This window comes from Sinocyclocheilus grahami, unplaced genomic scaffold (genome assembly GCF_001515645.1).
Source record: "Sinocyclocheilus grahami isolate Dianchi unplaced genomic scaffold, SAMN03320097.WGS_v1.1 scaffold341.1, whole genome shotgun sequence".
Taxonomy (NCBI): Eukaryota; Metazoa; Chordata; class Actinopteri; order Cypriniformes; family Cyprinidae; genus Sinocyclocheilus; species Sinocyclocheilus grahami.
Window position 1 is genome coordinate 361,959 of NW_015505520.1, and position 17,346 is coordinate 379,304.

Below are 17,346 nucleotides of genomic sequence, written 5' to 3' on the forward strand. Positions count from 1 at the left end.
GAGCATGTGCACTCAACTTCTTTGGTCGACCATGGCGAGGCCTGTTCTTTGTGGAACCTGTCCTGTTAAACCGCTGTATGGTCTTGGCCACTGTGCTGCAGCTCAGTTTCAGGGTCTTGGCAATCTTCTTATAGCCTACGCCATCTTTATGTAGAGCAACATTTTTTTTTTCAGATCCTCAGAGAGTTCTTTGTCATGAGGTGCCATGTTGAACTTCCAGTGACCAGTATGAGAGAGTGAGAGCGATAACACCAAATTTAACACACCTGTTCCACATTCACCCGTGAGACCTTGTAACACTAATGAGTCACATGACACCGGGGAGAGAAAATGGCTAATTGGGCCCAATTTGGACATTTTCACTTAGGGGTGTACTCACTTTTGTGGCCAGCGGTTTAGACATTAATGGCTGTGTGTTGAGTTATTTTGAGGGGACAGCAAATTTACACTGTTATACAAGCTGTACACTCACTACTTTACAGTGTAGCAAAGTGTCATTTCTTCAGTGTTGTCACATGAAAAGATATAATAAAATATTTACAAAAATGTGAGGGGTGTACTCACTTCTGTGAGATACTGTATAATAACCCCTAGCAGATCTATACAGGTGGAGCTGGGGAAGGTGGAGGATTTCAGAGGAACTGCTCTAGTGAATGATAACCAGCCATTTAAATGTAAAGCAGTAAGCTCATTGGCTGCATATGCAACATGAACCATTCAGCTTGTGAATATCATCAGTTTGCATTAACAACCCATCAGCCTGCACCATCTAGAGTTTCATAACAGAACTTGGCATACATATTATAATGACATTTTACAGTCTTGTCCGGAAAGTATCCAGCCATGTAATATGAAGAATACGAGACGAGAGATGCAATATGTCGAAAACGGCAGCAGATATGGGCAGCTGGTGATTAAAGCAGCACTATGTAACTTTTTCTGTGTTCAAAATTTGCAAAATGTATATAATGATATATAATGTACATCATGAATTCATATTCCAAACCGCGTTATTTTCTTATTCCGAATCACTACGGTACACTTATAATAAGTACTTATATTTGAACTATTGTAGCCTGGTCGGGTCGTCACCGCTGCGGAGTAACACATACCTGCGTGAATCGCCATAGACATAAACTTAGAGAAGTAGCTCCGGCTGGAATGTTCTTCCGCGGCATGTGTGCAGTTCTGTTTATTAACCGCTAGAGCGCCAAAAGTTACGGACTGCAGCTTTAAGAAAAGATCATATTCCATGAAGATATTTTGTAAATTTCCTACCGTAAATATATCTAAACTTAATTTTAGATTAGTAATATTACAGCATTGCTAAGGACTTTATTTTGATAATTTTAGAGGCGATTTTCTCAATATTTTTTATTTTTTTGCACCCTCAGATTCCACATATTCAAATAGTTGTATCTCGACCAAATATTGTCCTATCATAACAAACCATAAATCAATGGAAAGCTTATTTATTCAGCTTTCAGATGATGTATACATCTAAATTTTGAAAAATGTACACTTAAGACTGGTTTATATATATAAGTGTAAATCTTTTTTATTAAAATTCATATAATATAATATGTCTTGAGAAAGAGAATCATTGATATATTAGTTCAATGGTGGACTCCTCCCAATCTGTTCACAACAATACCTGAATTATGAATTTTAATTCCCAAAACTGTCTCTCACGCAGACATCCTCATACTGTAGCCTCACGGCAAATCTCTGATATCTTGGGCATAACAGACCTTTAAATCAGAATCCTGATATTTTACTCTCTGCCCTCTTAACGCATCCCTCCACACTACATCCACTCCCATGATTTTTATTTTTCATTTCACTTTAATCAGCCTGCTGTGATCGTGTGCTTGATGGAGAGCTATACTTTATATCTCACCATCGCTCTCAAATGATTTTTGCAGCAAGGGACACAGGAAGAGTGAGAGAAAACCCAGGGGACACGTTGGCATTAACCATCTATACACATTCTTGGAACAGTGGAATCCACTGAGGAAGAGGGACCTTATTGGAAAGAGAGATCTCATTTATCCATAAACAGGCCACAGTTGAGTGAGAGAGACAGTACAGTTGTAATTCTGAGCATTGTTCAAAGGTCAGTGCCTTTCTCACATCCACATTCATTATATCTCTTGCTAAAATGATAAACCTCTCATTAATATATACAGTGGAGTTCAAAATTGTAAAGGCCAGGGTTATTATAGTTAACTAAAACCATAATCAAAATTGTTACTTGAAATAAAATAAATGTAAACTGAAATAAAATATAATATTAAAAGTGTATTTGAAGTTAGTTGCCAAATTTTTTTTTTTATATAAACTTAGAGAAGTAGCTCCGGTTGGAATGTTCTTCCGCGGCATGTGTGCAGTTCTGTTTATTAACCGCTAGAGCGCCAAAAGTTACACAGTGCTGCTTTAACAGCTTCATCACGACAATGTGCTCGCCCATGCATCATGTCTCTACAGTCCAGAATTGGTGCCCTGCAACATCTGGCATTTGCCAAAAACTAAAATCACCTTTGAATGGGGAATAAATGTCTCTATTTGTCATATTACATGGTTGGATTTTTTTCCGGACAGCTCTTGAACAGCTATGTGTGTGAGAGAGAGAGAGTGTGTGTATATATATGCTACACTGTATATTACACTGTTAAAATGAATTTAGAAAATGTTGAGTGAAACATTTGAAACTTTTCATTATTATCATCATTATTTATAAGACTATAATATTGCACTTCATGTCTGATGTAATTTATTCTAGTCTAGTTACTAACAGCTATTTTTATTGCTTCAAAAATAGCATGTTGTCAAAAGACCTGTTGTACATCCACACGTAAACCAGCTGCTAACTGAACTACAGTTTAGCAGATGAACTTCATTTCTATGTCCACCAGATGACAGTAACGTGCACCACACGGAAAAGTAATAAGTAGCCTAATGAACCTAATGTCATTCATTTGTTTTAAAGCCTCGTTGCTTCAGGCAAATTCATTTTACCATAAACATTTGATAAAACAATAATAGCCATGATATATTGCTCCTCTTGAAAATCGGCATTGTATTAAGCTACATGTTTAACAAACAATAAGTATAAGCTTTCCCACTGATGATTACAGGACAGTAAAAGTAAAAACCTGAAGAAGAAAATGAAAACAACTAAATATATAGCGAGGTGCAGTTGTGTTGCAATGAATTTAAATGTTAAATGTTAGGCAATCTAACTTTGCAGGTATAAGATTAATAGCCTACGATGTACTGTAAGAAATGTAAACAGTAAAAAGCACTTGAATGAAACTGCTATGAACTCTAGAGGTAAGAAATGTATCCATTGCAATGTTTATATGCTGCAATCCTATTGCATTGGTCAGTGTTGTAGGAGGAGCCACGGTGTAAACAAGCCTCAGATACATCAGTACTTTCGCTTTGCGATCTCGTTAACAACACGTGATTCCTGAGGAATATCTTCGGATTCTGACCAGAAGCATGGTACGTGTGGCTAATGGGATGTCTAAACCGGAAAGAAGTATGCATATAACGGAAATGCTGGAGTGAGCCGTCGGTCAAGACGCGCAGACATATTCCGGTTTACCAGAAGCAGATTAGAGCAATATATCTCGATTAGAGTGCTGCCGCATTAAGTCGTTATCACTGGTTAGAAAAACGCTGTCTGAGTCTGACATATAACTAATGCGAAGTAGCGACTATTGTTTGTGTTTCACAGTTGGATTCGTGTAATATCGTTCGTCAGACTGAAACATAACTTCCGTGTTTGCACCCGTAGGTCCAGACCCGCAAACATGTCTAATAAGAGACAAATATGTCAAATAACAAGAACGGGTCAGTCAGAGAGCGGACATATTCATGTCCCTTCAAGGAAACCCAGATTAGACGCAGTAAGTTGCTTATGGTTTAATTTGTCATAGAGAATAATCAAACTGGCCCACACATTATTAACACAGAAATAGACTTTATTTTTTGCTAGAAAGTCCATCTTAAGATAATAGATGTGAAGGAGGGAAAAAACAAAAACAGCTGAAACCAGCCTAGGATTGGCTGGTTTAAGGTGGTCTCCTAGCCTGGTCATAGCTGGTTTGCAGGCTGGTTTTAAAGAGGTTGTTATCACTTCTTTAGCTGGTCAGGCTGGGAGGCCACCTTAAACCAGCCAATCAGTTTATGCTGGTTTTAGCTGTATTTGTTATTATTATTTTATTTTATTCAGCAGAACGTGGTAGCTGGTTTCTAGGAGGTTCAAGCTGGTAGACTGGCAATAAACCAGTCACCAGCTGGTCATACCATCTTAGTGGTCAAACTGTTTTTTTGGAAGATTATAGCCTAGTTGATAACCAAATAAATATTAACAACCATGTTCCACAGCTGGATTCGGACTGAATGGTTCTTCCTCTGTCAGTGCTCAGGTCTGCAGGCAGATGTTCCTCTAGCTGTGGTTGAGGAGATCCTCCTGAATCTGCCTGCTCATCAGGTGGTGCGAGTCTGTCGTCTGGTGTGTCATGAGTGGAAGGAGCTGGTGGACAGTGCTGCACACTGGAGAGAGCGCTGTCACAGAGAGGGATTCCACCCATGTGAGGTTTCCAGACCACCAGATGACTGGCGCTTGTTTTACTTCTTAACTAAGAATCGACATAACTTGCTCAAGAATCCCAGAGCAGAAGGTGATTCATATCAATGTCACTGATATACTATTGTAGTTTTTATAAATATTTTGAATGAGTTTTTATTTTTGTATTTACTGTTTTCGTTCTATTTTAGTTGAAGTTGTACTAATTGTGTTCTGTTTTTGTCATTATTATAAGTTTTTCTAATGTCTGTACAGTTTTTATTGATTGTTATGTCCGTTTTTGTTTGTTATTTTAGTATTAAATGAAAATGAGAAAGTTTGCCATTGCAAGTAGTTGAAATAAAATATATATTTTTTAATATTATATTTTATTTCAGTTAACGTTTATTATATATCAAGTAATGATTTTTTTATGGTTAAAATTTTAGGGTTAGTTAATAATAACCCTGATTTACATAAATAGGTTTGAACAATAAGTGTCTTCAGAAAGAGCTTTATTTGCCAAGTGTTTACACACACAAGGAATTTGTCTTGGTGTCAGGAGCTTCCAGTACAGAAAGTACAAACATAGTGCAGACATGCATATAATTTAAAGTAATGTCTTTATTAAGGTGTGAATTTTTGTTTCAGATAACATCTCTTCTCTGATGTTCTTATTAGGTCAACTTCAAGGATGGACGATTGTACAGAATGGAGGTGACTGCTGGGTTACAGGGGGAAATATGAAACCATTTCCAGATGAGACAGTCACAAAATGTTTTGTAACTTCTTATGGGTATATTTGATATTTTAAATCTTATAAGAACATTTTGAACTTATTTATTGGTCAATATATGATTATCAATCAATCAGCAAGCCAATCCACACATGAATCACTGATAAAAATGTGTCCTTAGGTTATGTTTGAAGCAACAGCTTATTGATTTGAAGAAAGAAGGCTACAGTGATGCTTTCATGGATCGACTGCAACCTCCTATCAAAATAACAGACTGGTGAGCATTCACGCAAACCCATTTCAAGCTTCTATATCTTAGGAGGTGAATTTCATTCTTTTGGTGATGAATTTAATACTTTTTCTGTGAATGACCCTTCCATCTGGGTCATCATATTCAGATTTAAATATTTATGTTATTGCTATAGTTTTATTATAATTATTATTATTGCAAGAATCTGCATAAATGGTAACTTTGTTTAAAAAAATTCCAAACATGTTCAAAACTACTACTTTGGAACATAAAGAATGTTTTGAAAACTGTCTGTTTTTTTTGGAAGTCAATGTGCTCGTGTCGTTTGGACCCTGTTGACTTCCAAAACATCTTCTTTTGTGTTTTACAGTAACGATGACAGAATTTTACTGTCCCTTTAAATGCAGTACCAGTGTTACTTACAAAGCAGGTTGTAATATGAAAGCACATTTATGTGATGTCTTCTCTGCAGGTATGCACCACGCTATGATTGTGGGTGTCAGTATGAGATCAGTGTAGAGTTGCTTGATCGGAGGAAAAAACCTCTCTGTACTTTTCAGCCTGAGAAAGTTTTTTTTGAACAGTGGAATCATGAGCCGTGGTGTCAAGTGAGTAGCATAATACTGACAGTCAAGTTATTCCCCTACAATCAAACCAACAGTCTAGGCTTCATTGTCTCTTTATTTGTTCTGCTTTATTTCAGATGACACACGTCTTTAAGGATTATGGACCTGGGGTTCGGTTTATCTGTTTCACTCATGGAGGGGTGGATACACAGTTTTGGGCAGGCTGGTATGGGATACGGGTTACCAACAGTAGTGTGGAGATCTGTCCAGCTGAAGAGAGATAGTGTTTATATATATATACAGTATATATATATTCCTTAAATTTACAGGCAGAAAAGTGACCTACAGATGAGGAATTCTAATGATGCAATATGCCATAAAGGAGATATACCAAGTATAACCTTACAGAGCTCTGTTGTGTACGTATTTAGCTCCAATAAACGCTATATGTTAAACTGTTAAAATGAAAGGCCTAATTACAGGCATACGCATGCACTTTTAGAAATTATTTCACTTAAAGAAATAATCAGTTTACATACAGGTGCATCTCAATCAATTAGAATGTCGTGGAAAAGTTCATCTTTCATTTTCATTCATGAGATGCACCTGTACATGCAGTAACTTGGAATCATTTATTGCACTTAAGTGATGGTATGTTCAACACAGAAACGTAATTTTTAAAAAAAAATTTGAAGCTTGACTGTACAAAAACTGTTAAAGGCACAATATGTAATTTTCGCCATTAGAGGGTGCATATTCAAAATAAACAAATAGACAAAGACGTAGTTTGATGAAGCCGTGACTGAGTGTGGAATCGTGGGAGTTGTCGTCTTCATCCCCACAGCCGATGCAATCCGACGGGACTCGGGCAGAAATCATGTTCATGGATGAGCTAATGATTTATTAACGTAGTAGTATGAAGCAGGGTGAGGCTGAAATCCATCAAAGCGAAACGAGGCTGCTGAACGAGTGTGACACACGGCTTGAAAGCAGCGGCGCTTTTATTATGCCACAGTCGACCGCTTCCACTCCTTCCGGTTGTGCGTATGTGGGGTAAAGCAGCGCTGTTTTATCATACTAGATACGTTTGAAAGTTCTGTTATTATGCTACTCTGTGCGGTCGTCACCGGTCTATTAAAACGCACAACATATTAAAGCGTCTTTGGTGTTTCCATGTTTTCTATAAAACAAAACCGGAAATTGAGGGGTTATGACTTCATTGGAAGGCGACACAGTGACACTATGGACACGGTCACTAGTTAAAATTGCTTATTTCTCTGGATTTAAACATTCTTCGAAACATTTGGGATAAGTACGCAAGTCAGCAAAATATATAACACTGTTCTAGTGGTTTTTGGATATTTTAATAAAAAAATCTTACATATTGTGCCTTTAAAGGTTTGGTGCTTGGTTAAAAGAGAGAAGTATTAAAAGAGACCTATTATTGTACACTTGAGGTCCTTGTTTAAGCTGCACCAGTACAGATAACATACCTGCAACAAATAATCCAGAGGTTTAAGGTTTCCTAGTGATTATTACAAAATATAGCTGAAAATGAAATGACTTCGAGGTGCAGTTCATTTTAAAGTGTTGCAATAAGATTTCATGTTTAAAGTATTTGATGAGATTAGTTATTTTATATCTTTTTTTCCATTTATCTGCTATAGGCCTACTAATTTTGCATTTCTAACAGTTGTAAAAGAATGTAAGAAATGTATACAGTGGAAAGGAAGTGAATGAAGCCGTATGGACTTCTGTGATCTTTGCAAACGTTTCCAATCACTGAAGCCATAATAAAAAATACCCTATTTACAGACGTGCATGTGACGCGTTTCGTTTATTCAAGCAGCCAGAAGTGTCTGATAACATTGTGCCTCCATGAAGAGACTTATTATTCATTATTATGAATTATTATTCAGACAAAACATATTTATTCATTTTACTAATTGATTTTATCGACATGCATGGATAAAATATGTATAGAAAAGAAATCATATAAAAAGAGAGCAACAATTCAGCAAATTATACTTTACAAACAAATCAAACAGGTCTGATCACTGCTTATTAAAATGCAGTCATTCATATTTGTTCATGTAGCGGGAGTGATAATCGGAAAGGGAAACTAAATTCAGCTGACTATGCCAGCCTGTCCAACGGAAAATTTATTATAAATTGGTCACCTACAAAGGGCACACAGGAACGTGCTTTCAAAGACAGAGGCCTGAGACGTGGATATTAAAGTACAAAAGCTTTATTTCAACAATAATCGAGCACTAATCTTAAAAATCATTCAACTGTAGACTGGATTAGATTTACAAACATAGAATACACACGAAACAAACAAAAACCGAGGCTTACCTATGGCAGGTAATCTAGTTTACTGGGCGCAAGGCTCCTATATCGCAAAACAAAATAAATAATGCTAACAATTGTACAATGCTTAACACTTAAATGCAAAATCCAAAAGAAAATCAAGACACCTGCTATGAGGTTAAAAATGTCTCATCAAATCAAAGTAGATGTTCACTCCAATTTCATATAAACATACCAATTAGGTAAAAAACTAAAAAATACAAACTAACCAAGGTCAAGCAGAGCAAAAAGAAATATAGATAAAGCAAAAACCACAAGTAGGTCCAGACATGCAAAAGTGACTTAGTTTTATCAATCAAATGTCATATCAAAAACAAGGATGGGTCAGTCAGAGATTTTAATCCTAGAAAGCTATTATTATCAGAGGACAGAGTTGTCCATTTACCACACCTCGTTACAGCACAGTAGGGCTATTGCAGACAGAAACAATACTGTATGCATCGATGTTTCCTGTCAGCGCGATTTTTGAGTGGACTTTGCTGTTTTGATGAGCATGAACGGTATATGAGTGGAGCACTCACATGGGCCGTGAGCGACTGAGCGGAGCACACACACATAGAGCGGGATAATACACAGAGCGTCACACCACGTGAAAATGAAACCTGAGCGGTGAACTCATTTTCGGCAGCCGGAATTTCAGTGCATCTCTAATTATTGGCGACACCAGAAATTGATATTATATAATAGATGCTTTTTTGAACATTTTAGCAATTTAAAAATATTAAAAAAATGATTTGATGACCACCCCTGCTCTCGACAGACCGCACGCTGGTTGGGAAACACTGTTTTAGAGTGTAACCCCTTCCTTGCTGTCCACTTCTTTACTGCATTGTAGTTGAATTATTGCTTTTATTTTACATATTTGCTGTGTTGTCACACCAGTTCATAGTTGTGTGTGTGTGTGAGAGAGAGTGGATGTGTTGGTTTTGCACTCTTGATGTTTTAGAGTTTCACCCTGTCATTGCTGTTTACTTTTTTCTGCATCGTGTCAGATTTGTAGATTGTACACACAAAAAATATCAAAATTTTTGTCGATTTCCCATTCATTTCCTATGTCGGTCATTTTTTGACCGACTACCACAAATGTGACTATTTTTTTACGTCCACTGGTCTGCTCAAATCATGCCCTCAATTTTTTTTGTGTTCACATTCCAAATGCCACCAAGTTTCGTACATCACCATAGGGTTAAACCCAGATCAGATTCAGTAAGTTGTTGAGCTCTTGGTTTCAGTTAATACCAGTTGTCATAGAATTAGCATTTAATTGAATGCTAGTTGAAATGGACTGACTTGTCTTATGATAGGTAGATCATCTTGGACCAGCAATCAACCAGATGGTCATACCATGTTAAAATGGTCAGGGTGGGACATGGTAGCTGATGACCGGCTTAGACCAGCTAAAAACCAGCAACCAACCTAAGTTGATCATTGAAGCCATTGGTGGCTTTTGGGAATCACAGTGGTAGAATTTTCAGCACTTTTTTGATATTCCTAAAAAGAACATTTTATTTTTTCGTCTTCACATGTTTCGTAAAAATTAATATCCATTTTTTCATACTGCGCATTATAATATAAAAAAGTTGGTGGCTTGAACTTTTTTTTTTTAACTTGGTTTAAGCACAGTGACCATCATTTTTATTGGCCCACAACTAATTTGGTTACACGGACGTTTACACAAACCGCAATATCTTAGTTTTGGATTGTAATTCATTAGTACAAAAACAGATATTTACAGCGCATTATAAAAAAAAAATACAGCAAAAGGTGTGAGAAAGTGCCATTTTTATAAAAAATGTCCCTCAATTTAGAGGGAAAGGATTATTTTACTGAAATTTTCGCAGATACATTTCCTCTATGATAGAATTCTGCTGTAAAAATTAGAGTATGAGATTATGCTGGTTACAGACCTAGAGCTAGTAGAAATCTGGGGAAAAGCCTACAGTATTCATGTACTGTTAGCTATGAATGTAGTATGAACAATACTACATGAATAATAAAAATGAACAGTATTTTACAGTAATTATGTTTATGATTGACATATCATAGCTTTTGTTTGTTAATGAAATCTCAAACAGTGGCTTTAAAGCAGGGTCTAGGGACCACTAGGGGGCCTCGGCGGACATTCAAATTTTAAAGGGGTCCTATTATGCTCTTTTACAAAGTCTTGATTTTGTTTTGGGAGTGTACTAGAACAGGCTCTCATACTATGTATGCATGAGAATATGTCATGGTACTCTCGTGAATGGGCGTGGAAGACTGACAGGGAAGAGAAGAAATTGTTAAATAAAGTCGTTATTTTTGTTTTCTTTGCACACAAAAAGTATTCTCATAGCTTTGTAACATTACGGTTGAACCACTGATGTCACATGGACCATTTCAATGATGTTCTTACTACCTTTCTGGTCAGTTGCATTGCTGTCTATGAAGGGTCAGAAAGCTTTTGGATTTCATTAAAAAATGTATATAAAAAGGTATGTACTTTTTGGTGAAGTGGCAATGTATAAAACCATGTATATTTTTGTCACATTGAAATAATATATTTTCAGAGGAAGATAGTTTCTGTATAAATATTTTTTCATACTTTTATTTAAAATACAAATCTTTCAGATATTCCCCAGTGACTCAACTTGACATAACAACTTACCCCTAATGTGGGACAAGACATATTCATATGGCTCTGTAAAGTCTTCTAAATTAAGCTGACAGACATCCACACAGTATTTACTTCAACATTTTCCTTCCTTATTAGACTAATTAAATAAAAAGTGGCACAACTTATCTCACTCTAACCTACCATATACCTGAATATCTTTGTTGTGAAGTGTCAAAGTCTTAAAGGCACTATAGTAAAATGTGCACACATGATATGAGCACCAAGGTAAATTATAGGGGAAAAAACAGTTGAGTAATAGCTACTGTTACTTTCCTGATAAAAACCTGTACAAAAATAAAACAATCCTATTGGTTTACACCCAGATTTGTCTTTGATGATGCTTCTGTGTCCAGTTCATACAACCACACATTTGCATGTCTTCTGTGATCTGGGGGGCTCTAGAGCTGCTAATATCGCCTCATCAAAGACATTCTTGAGTCCTTTCTGTAACAAAGGGGGAAAAAAGTGAATTGCTTGGTTATACAAATAAAGACAAACATTCAAAACGTGGCTTTATAAACCGAACACAGTGACAAGCATACCCACCTGCGTTAGAGCAGAGCATTCAACATATTTCACTGCCTTTAAGTCTCTGGCTAGTTTTTCAGCTGTCTCTGGTTTGATTGGCTTTTGTTTGTTTTTTGCAAGCCTTGCAATAGTTACAGGATCATCTCGAAGGTCAATCTGAGTTCCAACCAGCAGAAAGGGGGTTTTCGGAGAGTGATAAGTTATCTCAGGCACCCACTGCATTTCAAATGAACTGTTGTTAGCAACAAACACATTATTCCACATGACTGACAGATCATTGAAAGACTCACCTTTTCTTTTACATTTTCAAAGGAGGACAGAGAAACTACAGAGAAACAAACTAAGAAGACATCAGTTTGGGGATAGTATAAGGGTCGTAATTGATCCTGACCTACAAAATATTGAAATATATTTCGATTAGTCAGGATCAGTTCTTGTGCCAAATGTTAAGACACTTTTTCAAGATAAGTTGACAATGCTTCACGAATAGTGTTATCATCATACCTGCAGCATCAAATAATCTAATGGTATACGGTTCACCATCAACCATTACAGTCACTGCTTGGTTATCAAACACCTGAAAGAGAGAGAGAGAGAGAGAGAGAGAAAAAAAATAAAACATGACAAAGCAACTGAATTGACACTACACTGATTTTTTTCAATGTGTTGCAAGTAATGGGATAACTGTCTATTCAGCAGTTATCACTGATAAAAGCTACATGGGTTGTATTTTTTCTTTCTTAAGCCAGTCAAGATAAACATACCAAAGAGAGCATTGCATGTTCAGCATGTTGCAGTATGAAAGAATTGCATGCATAAATGTAAAAAATCCTTACCGTTGGTTCTGATGGAAATTTGTTTGTAAATGAAACCAAAAGGCAGGTTTTACCCACAGCTCCATCTCCAACTACCACACATTTAATTGTGGACATTGCTGTTGTCACAAGTTGTTTTCCAGCATCTGGCATCAAAGTATCTGTAATTATTAATAAATACTATTCAGTTTTCAGTGGGGATTAGGCAGCATACATGCAAAGAATACATTTGTGTTGCCTATAAAATACTTAAAGGTAAACATCTTGTAAATTGCTTAAGCTACACAATGTTTTTCGTGTACACAAGTTCTACTAATATAGAAATTAACTTGTGTATTTGGCAGATAGGTCATTTTCAAAATATGGAGACAAACACGAGTTTTCCAAACACACACACAAATTAAATAAATCCCAGAAAAAAATATTTTCCCAAGGGTCACAGGCTGAAAATCCTGTTTATTTTGATTTTGAGATGCCGATGTCATAATCTTAGAAAATGAATATTTTATGAGAATGTGACACTTTTTTTGTGAAATAAATAATACAAATAACCAACCCAAAACAGAGAAAAAAAGTCGTATTGTCCTTATGATTAGTAATAATTCCACGATGTTGTTAAATACTTACCACCAGTTTGTATTCTAAAATATTGGTCTTAATTCAAAACTTCTGTAACAATTTATGTCGAGGTCGACATTTTTGATAATGACCCACGTTACGGCCCGTAACTTACGGGATGAAATATAAACAAAAGCATGATTTCTAAATGAAATGCCTTCATAAGAACTCTTAAAGCATACCACATAACAAACAAGCGTTCAGTTGTGTTGACTGGCCGAATTTTGACATTATGATAAGATACCTAGTTTCTTAACAGCCTGACGAAACATGTTTAAACAACGGATAAACTGTCTACTGTTAACTATGTAAATGGCTCACAAATACAACTACTTTGAACTTTTACTCTAAACATCGTAAACTTAGATTTAACTATTTACAACGGGTAAGAATTTGCCATGGCTGTGGCTGTCCATCCAGAACACGCTTCTACCAATCACATTTCAAAATAAAAGTCCTCCTGCTCGTTTCATTTAAAGCCCCAGTAAAGCCTTTCAAATACCCTCGAATTAAGCTCATTTTTATTGAAAATAAAAACCTAAACATTATTAATCATGGTGATTTCAATCAAATGAACAGCACTGTGAGAATAACTAGGACTTCTGAGCAAAAATGCTGCAGATATGTAAACTTGAGTTAAAAAAATAAAAACGATTTTTATTCTCCTACCATTTGATACAAATAAACACTTCACTTAATTTAAATAAGTACTAACCTATCAAGGGAGCTTAAACAAACAAACAAAGAAAAATAAAATTAAAAAGCCTGAATTAATGAAAACTCTTCATTTCAGTCACTGGTCAACATTAATTTAGTTCTTAAATCAAAGCTAGAGACAAAGCTTAACAGGAGTTATTATCTTGGCACTTCACAGAGCACCACACACATTTTCTACATTTCTAAATTTGAGTTAAAACAATGAAAAAAGACAAACTGTTGTGTCCCTGAGTCTTTTTTACTCAAAGAAAAAGATTAGAAGTGCACAATAAACTTCAGTTCATTTCAAGGGGACCTAGTCACAAACAAAGTAATCCTTCAGAGGTGCTAGAAGATGTCTTATGACAGGGACGCTCCAGGACTTCCCCAATACTTTCTGCCTCTGCATACGCCCCAGATTTTTCACATCTGTGTAATGCTTCGGAAATCCAAATATTCTGACAAAGACAAGTGTGGGAGTCAGCATAAATCAAACATAATTGGGAATTAATTTTGATAAGACATAAAACTGAAATAGCAGAAAAAGTAAAGTTACTTCTCCAGTTCAGTGATCCACAGACTATCAGCTTCCCCATTCATAATGATGGGGTAATGCCGGTCATCAGTGCCTGGTTTCAGTATGTTTGGCCGTGTGGTGATAGTGCGAACTTTTTCATACTGCAAAATGGTAAATTACTCACAATCAAATGTAATTACGTCATTGAGATTATTATGTACTGCATATCTTTGGTTAGAAGCTCATGACAAAACCTTTGCAGTGCGGCGAGGGTCCAGACATTCCTGAAGACTCAGTTTGTCTTTCTGAGATGCTACGATTGGTCTGCTCAAAACCAAATAAAACGAGATCATGAAATCACATTAATTTAATTTACATGGTTGAGTGCCTTAAGTCAGTGTGATATAGTCATACGAAATGACTAACGCACCTGTTCATGCCAGGTCAAGTTACTTCTCCAGTTCAGTGATCCACAGACTATCAGCTTCCCCATTCATAATGATGGGGTAATGCCGGTCATCAGTGCCTGGTTTCAGTATGTTTGGCCGTGTGGTGATAGTGCGAACTTTTTCATACTGCAAAATGGTAAATTACTCACAATCAAATGTAATTACGTCATTGAAATTATTATGTACTGCATATCTTTGGTTAGAAGCTCATGACAAAACCTTTGCAGTGCGGCGAGGGTCCAGACATTCCTGAAGACTCAGTTTGTCTTTCTGAGATGCTACGATTGGTCTGCTCAAAACCAAATAAAACGAGATCATGAAATCACATTAATTTAATTTACATGGTTGAGTGCCTTAAGTCAGTGTGATATAGTCATACGAAATGACTAACGCACCTGTTCATGCCAGGTATGTTTCCCCAGAAGTATCTTGCTCTGTGAGCTGGACTCACTTTCACAGCATCAATGAGCACAGGGTTACACTAAAAACGAACCACACACACTTACTACACCACGAGACTAAACATTCTTTTAAAATCGGATCCCAAGTTTCAAGAAAAATCTCATAAACTTAACATACAAGCTTTTTAAATTTATAAGAATTGCTGAGAGCCTTTAGCAAACCTCTATCCAACATAATAAAGAAGAAAACTTACTTCCAGAAAGCGGCAAATGTCAGCTTTAACCTTGTTTTCCATTAACACCACATTCTCAAACAGCCAGAAGAACGGCCGTGGGTCATCTTCCTTTGGCTTCAACATATTCAGAAGCCGATAATATTCGAAAAAGAGCCGCCCTGTGCCCTCTGCAGAGAGTAAAGAGGATCTCAGATGCAACAAATTGTGCTATCTGTTTTAACATGAGATCAAGTGTTGAGTCTGCTCAGTAATTCAACAAAATCCTTATATTTGATGCGTGTTCATTTTGATTATTAACATTTTCAGCTTCATGAAGACAAGGTTTTCCAACCTTTTTGCCAATAAAGACAGGCAATCAGATTATACGTTGCCAGATCAAGAAGGTGCTTGTTATTTTTTGTGCAACATGCACCAGATGTGTCTTACCAAACAAGCCCTTTCTGTGGGGATTGGCCGTGCACAGGTCATTACAAGGACTTCCACCAATGAGAAGATCAAACGGGCCCCATTTGTCAATCTGAACAATGAAAGAGAATAAATTCAATGAGTGTTGAGTCATCGTCTTCAGATGTGCACAGAAATGTTATTTAATAACAGAAAACAAACAAGAGGATGAAAAAATGATTTTGTAACCGTACATGCTTTTTTGTAATGTTCTTAACATCTTTCACATAAGTGATTTTTCCATCATGGTTGACCATGGAAATGGTAACAGACTCTTCATCAACTTCTGAGGCCACATATTTTGCCACTTTGAAGCCAAGATCCCTCAGAACAAGGTATCCTGAAACAAAAATGTATTTGAACGAGCCACATAACCAGTACAAGAACACAATATAAGTGTTTATTACACTACAAGTGGTTGAGTAATTCGGCAAGTTTTACCTGTGGCTATACCATCAAATAAGGAAAGCACTCTGATTGGACGTCGCTGGTTAGCAGGGATTGATGGGTAAACACGGTGGGGCTCCTGAGGAGGACAAATGTCAGTGTTGGAACCAATACAAATACAAATCAGGAAGATCATCCAATATTTGTATAAGATGACTAACAAATTCCATGGCGCTGTTGTTGGCAAAGAATTCCTGCACACGGATGCTCCAGTCATGCCTGGGCTTCAAAGCTCCAGAGCTGCTCTCGGGTGCACAAAGGTAACAGGTCCATGGATCCACATTTTTCAGCTGGTTAAATGTCCCCTCACCCACTAGGATATCCAGACAGTCCACACAGTAGCAGCTAGAGAATGAGACCAAATTAGATTGGGGTCAAAACTTGTGAAAATGATTACACTTTGTGTAGTTCTAATTTAATATTTTTCCCTTGCAGATTTTATTATCGATTGAGTCCAATTTGCAATTATCCTGATTCACAGCACCATTTAACATGCATAAATGTGATTCAATTTACTTATCTGATTAGGGGCAGAGAAATAGTGCAGAATCTCAAATGTATAATGATTCTTTGTTTTAAAAACCTAAAACAAGTCCTTTTTTAAAGGGGTCATATGATGTTGCTAAAAAGAACATTATTTTGTGTATTTGGTGTAATGAAATGTGTTTATGCGGTTTAAAGTTCAAAAAACACATTCTTTTCCACATACTGTACATTATTGTTTCTCCTCTATGCCCCGTCTTTCTGAAACGCTCGATCTTTACAAAGCTCATCGGTCTGAAAAGCGAGGTGTGCTCTGATTGGCCAGCTATCCAGTGCGGTGTGATTGGCCGAATACCTTAAGCATGTGACGGAAATGTTACGCCCCTCACCATGTGATGCCGTGTCCCGGCCTGAGCGAAGAGACAAAAACATTAAAACCCATAATAAACGAGGCATTTGTTGCATCCAGTGGGGACATAATTACTGATTATAATGACTTACTGTATTTTTTACGCGTTGCATCGCACAGCTTAAACATAAAACCATGTCTGCATTTGT

General features: G+C 36.6%; 3 protein-coding genes across 7 annotated transcripts in view; 1 reads left to right on the forward strand and 2 right to left on the reverse strand.

Annotated features, from left to right (window-relative positions):
• The first annotated feature begins 3,408 nt into the window (after window positions 1-3,408).
• On the forward strand, window positions 3,409-6,668 carry LOC107603135 (F-box only protein 6-like). 3 transcript variants are annotated; one of them, XM_016295849.1, is made up of 6 exons: window positions 3,409-3,544; window positions 4,430-4,691; window positions 5,258-5,372; window positions 5,494-5,589; window positions 6,035-6,170; window positions 6,266-6,668. In XM_016295849.1, the coding sequence occupies exons 1-6, from the start codon at window positions 3,521-3,523 to the stop codon at window positions 6,410-6,412; spliced, it is 780 nt and encodes a 259-aa protein (XP_016151335.1). In that variant the 5' UTR covers window positions 3,409-3,520; the 3' UTR covers window positions 6,413-6,668. The 3 variants fall into 3 exon arrangements, with proteins under 3 accessions (XP_016151335.1, XP_016151336.1, XP_016151334.1); XM_016295850.1 differs by having other exon boundaries at window positions 3,409-3,507; XM_016295848.1 differs by lacking the exon at window positions 3,409-3,544 and adding an exon at window positions 3,569-3,914.
• Window positions 6,669-11,096: 4,428 nt separating this feature from the next.
• cdc42l2 (cell division cycle 42 like 2) lies at window positions 11,097-13,568 on the reverse strand. Of its 2 annotated transcripts, none has more exons than XM_016295870.1 (6): window positions 13,360-13,568; window positions 12,519-12,658; window positions 12,187-12,259; window positions 11,973-12,073; window positions 11,701-11,898; window positions 11,097-11,598 (listed from the first exon to the last, which is right to left on the reverse strand). In XM_016295870.1, the coding sequence occupies exons 1-6, from the start codon at window positions 13,385-13,387 to the stop codon at window positions 11,509-11,511; spliced, it is 630 nt and encodes a 209-aa protein (XP_016151356.1). In that variant the 5' UTR covers window positions 13,388-13,568; the 3' UTR covers window positions 11,097-11,508. The 2 variants fall into 2 exon arrangements, with proteins under 2 accessions (XP_016151356.1, XP_016151355.1); XM_016295869.1 differs by having other exon boundaries at window positions 13,298-13,567.
• A 202-nt stretch (window positions 13,569-13,770) lies between these two features.
• Window positions 13,771-17,346, reverse strand: part of dnmt3bb.3 (DNA (cytosine-5-)-methyltransferase beta, duplicate b.3) — a 14,975-nt gene continuing 11,399 nt past the window's right edge. The window contains exons 20-24 of one of the 2 annotated variants that reach the window (XM_016295868.1): window positions 15,433-15,581; window positions 15,173-15,258; window positions 14,997-15,066; window positions 14,782-14,903; window positions 13,771-14,269 (exon numbers count right to left, since the gene is read on the reverse strand). In XM_016295868.1, the coding sequence (XP_016151354.1) occupies window positions 14,128-14,269; window positions 14,782-14,903; window positions 14,997-15,066; window positions 15,173-15,258; window positions 15,433-15,581 (569 nt within the window). In that variant the 3' untranslated portion in view covers window positions 13,771-14,127. The remainder of the gene's footprint in view (window positions 14,270-14,781; window positions 14,904-14,996; window positions 15,067-15,172; window positions 15,259-15,432; window positions 15,582-17,346) is intronic. The other variant, XM_016295867.1, reaches the window with a different exon arrangement.